Genomic DNA, 5,963 nt, shown 5'->3' on the forward strand with positions numbered 1-5,963 from the left:
CGGTGGTCTAGGACTCGATTCCATCTTACCCTTCCCTTTGAAACGATCTTTGCCTCTCTGATTCGATCCTTGGCCTCTCTGAACACTAGCTTGATGCCTCTCTTGTCTCTCTCTGGCGATATCCTTCTCGTCTTGTTCGGCCAACAACGCCTTCGACACGATCTCTTTGAAAGTCACGGCCTTGGACATGTTGATATCTCTCCTGATCTCTGCACGAAGGCCTCGAATGAAGTGAGCGCCTTTGTCCTTGTCGTTTGAAGCAATATACGGAGCAAAAAGACAACCCTCTTCAAACTTGAGAATGTACTCATCAACGTTCATACCTCCCTAACGAAGCTCCAAGAACTCAGTCACCTTCCTAGCTCGAAGGGCTTCTGGGAAGTACTTGTCATAGAACAAATCAGTGAACTCTGACCACTTCAGTGTCGAAACATTCACGCCAACCTTGGTTGCATTCCACCAGATACGTGCAGCCTTTACCAACATGAATACTGCACAGCTGATCCTGTCTTTAACTTCGTACTGGAGATGATCGAAGATTGCTTCAAGCGCTTTGACCCACTCAACAGCCATTAACGGATCAGTGCTACCTGCGAATTCCGGTGGATCCATTCTCTTGAAAGCAGAAAAGACGGCATCAGTACCAACTGCCTGAGCTGCTTGGCCTCTCCCTTGGCCTCTACCCTGTCCTATTCCTTGCAATCGAAGCAGCTGCTGAATCTGCTCACTATGGACTTTGGCCTGCTCCTTAAGCAACTTGCCGAACTCATCGACAACTCTCGAGGAAGAACTATCCTCACCCTCTACGGCTTTCCTCTTAGGTGGCATACTCTACAATGTGCTCACAAAAGACATATCAATAGATAACAATGGATAGATGCAAAGAAAACATACCCGGACAGTTGAAAGTAGACGAAGTCATATGCATTGGTCCGAGGAACGGTGCTCTGATACCACTAAATGTGAAACCTTGACTCGTTACAATTAAAATACAGCGGAATTTAAAATTTTCAATTGAAGGATTACAATTTCATAACATAAAATCATTTACAAAATATTTGCAATCAAAATAAATACATGATCATTCAAATGACATATCAAAAACACAAAATATCATTTCTATGATCATGTCCAAAATGCCATCCTTCCAACTTCGTATGCATATGACTCCCATCCACAGTCAACGTCCTGGCCTGACGCTCTTATCTGCATCACATTAAAATAACTGAAATGAGTATAAAACTCAGCAAGTGGAACTCTTACATAGCAATGAACATAGCATACTCTGTAAAACATGGCTTTAAAACATTGAATACCATCAATCTATGAATCATAATTAACATAGCAATAACAGTAACAATGAGATAGTATTTCTCTTTTCTCTGGTATGGGTTGATATCAATAGTATCTCTGTCTGTGGTGCTCGTATCCTATCGATATAAATCGATAACTCTGAGGATATAAGCCTATGGTCGTTGATCAACTAATTGCATGCAATCTCTGACTATGTATCTATCAATCCATAAAACATTTAAACTCTCTTTGACATTTATCAAACACTTTGGAAACTATACTCTTTGTATTCCCTTTCAATACAATTGAGACATATAACGCCTCCAATAAATATAACAATGAATAAATACATAACTATGAAGCAATTGAAGGGAATAACACATTAAAACCTTTGAAACACAATACAAATAACATCATGTGAGCACAAGGGATGAAATTCCACTCACTAAGCACAAGAACACCTCCACTAATCACTTGGTTGAAATCCTACAACAACAATCCATAAATAACACCATCAACAATTCAATATCCAAGAACCCAAGTCAAATAACCCATTAAACCAACTCATACAACAAATCCATAACATCTCTTCTCCAAAACCAAGAAATAACACAACCAAAAGCTTACCTTAGCTTCCTAGCACCAAGGAGAACTTCGATCTCTACTCGAAACTCCAACTAAAAGCTTGGATTGAAGATAGGAAATAAAAGAAATGGAGGAAAACCCTTGGTCCTAGAGAGAAAATCGAGATTGGAGAGGAAAGAATGAGGAAGAGTAAAGCTAACCACTCCGATTAAGTACTAAAAATCTCGCCCATACCTCAATAATGCATGACCGCGGGTGCACTCTATCATTACCTCGGGTGCGCTAAGCTCTCGGCAATCCAAACAGTTCCCTGAAAAATACGACCGCGGGTGCGGTCCTGCAAACACCGTGGGTGCGGTCTACACCGCGGGTGCGGTACTAACATCACCGCGGGTGCGGTGTGCTCACGGCCAAAACACCAAAATCCAACAATTACGACCGCGGGTGCGGTCCTTACACTGAGTGCGGGTGCGGTCTGGTCACGGCCAAGACAAAATCTAAGGCAACTAAAATCGAACCAAAACACTGAAACAACGCAACAACCAACAACTAACAATATCAACCACACCTCAAGACAAAATAACCAACAATACTATGGCCTATAATCACAACTCTTAACATCACTACTAGACTTAAAACTAAATCAATAAATCTATAACATACGAAAACTTAAACCGTACCATACACCGGGCTCGGCTATTACAGGTTGCGATGAAATTTGGGTTATCTTTGACAGATTAACCAAGTCTTCGTGTTTCATTCCTTATCAGATTACATATAGGCATGATCAGATGGCCAGATTGTATATCAGAGAAGTTTTGAGATTGCATGGTGTGCCTAAGTCCATTGTATCAGATCGTAATCCCAGACTTTCTTCTCATTTTTGGCAGAGTTTACAAGAAGCCCTTGGTACTCGTTTGCATTTGAGTACAACATGTCATCCTCAGACAGACGGACAGCAGAACGTACTATTCAGACATTAGAGGATATGCTAAGAGCTGTAGTTATGGATTTTGGCATTGGTTGGCAGGATTTGTTGCCACTTGTCGAGTTTTCTTATAACAACAGTTATCAAGTGAGTTTTGGAATGTCACCATTTGAAGCACTATATGGCAGGAAATGTCGATCTCCTCTGTGTTGGGATGATTTATCTGAAGCACCAATTTTAGGACCTGATATGATAAGAGATATGACAGAGAAGGTGAAATTGATTCAAAGTCGTATGCGAGCTGCTGAGGATAGGCAGGCTAAATATGCGAACATCAGGAGACGGCCATTGATTTTTGAGAAAGGTGACAGAGTTTTTCTAAAAATATCTCCTTTTTGTGGTACAGTTAGATTTGGAAAGAAAGGTAAATTATCACCGAGATTCATAGGTCCGTATGAGATTTTGTAACGTGTTGGTGATTTGGCTTATAGATTAGCTCTTCCTCCTGCGTTATCAGGTGTTCATGATATTTTTCATGTGTCCATGTTGAGGAAATATCATCCAGATCCTTCTCATTTACTTCCACACGATGAAGTTGAGTTAGATCAGAATTTGAGCCACATTCAGAGACCGATTCAAATTCTAGATAGAAAAGATAAGCAACTTAGAAATAAATTGATACCGTTGATTAAAGTACAGTGGAACAGACATGGTGTCAAAGAGGCAACTTGGGAATTAGAAGATAAAATGAGAAAAAATATCCAGAGTTATTCAAATGAAGTATGCTTCTATTCTCGGTTTTATTCTCAGTATTGATTATTACATGCTAGACTTGAAAGAGATGATTGATTTCGAGGACGAAATCTATTTTAGAGGGGAGGAATTGTAATGCCCGAATTTTGAAAAATGTGGCAGTAGTTGTGATGGTTCTTGGCTTTAAGTTATGGTATGAATGGTAATGAATGTTATAGAACGGAATAGATAATTGAGGGGTAGAATCAAAGGTGGAATTTGAGCTAAATAGGTAATGGAAGTGCAGAAACGGTATTAAAATTGTGACAGTAGTTGTGGTTTTTAGCATAATGTTTTGTATATTGATCCAATTAATGTGAGGCCATTTCATTAGAAAGATAAGACATAAGGCTATAACTTTCTTATTTGAGTTTTGGTCAAATCATTAGGCAAGACGAGACAAAAGTGGCCCAAACTGTGTCGTGTGTATCGTCGTTCCTGCACTGACACATGTTGGGAGATTTAGCATAACTCTTTACTCACACCTCCAAATGACATGAGGTTAATTGGGGATGCAAGCCAAGACATAGTGCTACAACTTTCTAGTTTACCACTTTCGCAAATTCTGAAGTTAAAAATGCATTTTGGACAGAATACGGCACGCCCCTGCGCCAGATCCCACACGATGGCGCGCCCGGTGCTGAAACTTTGGGTTTTGGGAAGTATTGTGCGCCCCCCTGTGCCAAAACACGTGCCATGGCGCCCATCAACATACTCAAAAACGTGTTTTGAGGTTTGGATGGTATATATTAGATTGGGGAATGATTTTTGTATCATTTCTTCTCATCCTCATTTCTCTACATCGGTTAGAAGCTAGGGTTCTTCCATTTTTCTTCTTTCCCTCCTATCATCTCTTGATTTATTCCTTCAATCCAAATTGGCATCTTCATCTACGCTAATAGAAAGATCAAGGTAAGTTATTACTTTGTCTTGTTCTTGGATTCCTTGAGTTGTAAGTTTGTATTGGTAAGTTTTCGAATTACGGAGGATTGAAAGCTTATGAAAATGATATTAATGGATTCTTTTATGGTTTGATCTTGTAGAATCATCACCAAGTGCCAAAACTAGTGTATCTCTATTTGCTTGTAAGTATATTCTTCCTTTGAATACATCTCATGAGCTATGTATATCATAAATGAAGATTCAATTGATTTTAGCTCCTTTAAATCATTGATTATGTATATTGTATGTATTGATATATTGAAAAGAAATGTAATTGAAGCCAAGGGCAAAGTAAAGAGCTAACTCTTTAGCACGCACACGCCACGTGTTTGACAAAATGATTCAATGAATGTTATTATGGCATATTACGGTTAAGAAATGATACGGATTAATTCTTTACACAATTGTTGGAATTTGAGTTTTCTTGAATATCTAATTTGCGGATATTGATTTGAAGCCATATTGAATTAATTCTGAATTTTGTACAGAAATTGCTCTGTTTTGATAAATGATCCGAGTTCTTGAGTTATAGTAGAATTCAGAGGTTCAAGACCTCTCATCTACACATTTTGATCTTCTTTTGGTAATATTTGAAAGGCATGTTACGGTCGGTAACATACGATGATTGTGGCCTTGAGATGAGTTTATTATTATATCGAAATTATGATATTGATTTGGATCATTACATTGCATATTGAGCCACTTGTCGATTCAGATTTGATATGGCGGAGGTCGCCTTGATTTATTGATTTGTTGGACGTATGTGGATATAGTTGAGTTGGCATAGTGTATGCGGAGGTCGTTGCTATGGCCTGAACACTCTCTATAGGCGGACCATAGTCCTGGGATTGTAGAACACAGCAATCCACCCCGAGCGGATGAATCGGTGGATGTTGTTGGGTGATTCTATTCCCTTGGGTACCCTATGACCAAATGATTCACTTGATCTTGAGATTTATTGATAGCCCACAGCTTCTGATCATGCATTGCATTATATTGCATCTTTATGAATTTCATATGAACTATTTGTCATTTTAATTATCATATGTTATTGACTGTATCGTACTGGGTTTATACTCACCGGCATGTCGGCTACCTCTTGTTTTCATGTGCTTGACGGTAGGTGAGGCGAGGCTTGGGATGCCAGAGTCCAGTTCCAGGCGAGGAGATACGAGTTAGAGTGGGATTCTCGGGTCTTTGAAGCTATTTGATGATGTTTGGATTAATTTGGTCACTAGTTTATTTTGGCATGTTGAAACTAATTATATTTCAAACATTTGAGACATTTAAATTATTCTGAAGATGTTTATGTCAGTTTTCGAACAACAAATTATGTATTTTACTCAATCATTTGGTTTGTTACATTTATAATTATTAGTATTAATGTCGGACCCGAGGCCCCACAAGAGCCTAGACCAACAAA

At 39.0% G+C, this 5,963-nt stretch overlaps 1 protein-coding gene across 1 annotated transcript; it reads left to right on the forward strand.

The window, feature by feature from the left end:
* Nucleotides 1–2,884: 2,884 nt before the first annotated feature.
* Nucleotides 2,885–3,622, forward strand: LOC140840757 (uncharacterized). The gene is made up of 2 exons (XM_073207925.1): nt 2,885–3,230; nt 3,324–3,622. The coding sequence occupies exons 1-2, from the start codon at nt 2,885–2,887 to the stop codon at nt 3,620–3,622; spliced, it is 645 nt and encodes a 214-aa protein (XP_073064026.1).
* The last annotated feature ends 2,341 nt before the right edge of the window (nt 3,623–5,963 follow it).

The sequence above is a fragment of the Primulina eburnea genome, chromosome 9 (genome assembly GCF_022965805.1).
Source record: "Primulina eburnea isolate SZY01 chromosome 9, ASM2296580v1, whole genome shotgun sequence".
Taxonomy (NCBI): Eukaryota; Viridiplantae; Streptophyta; class Magnoliopsida; order Lamiales; family Gesneriaceae; genus Primulina; species Primulina eburnea.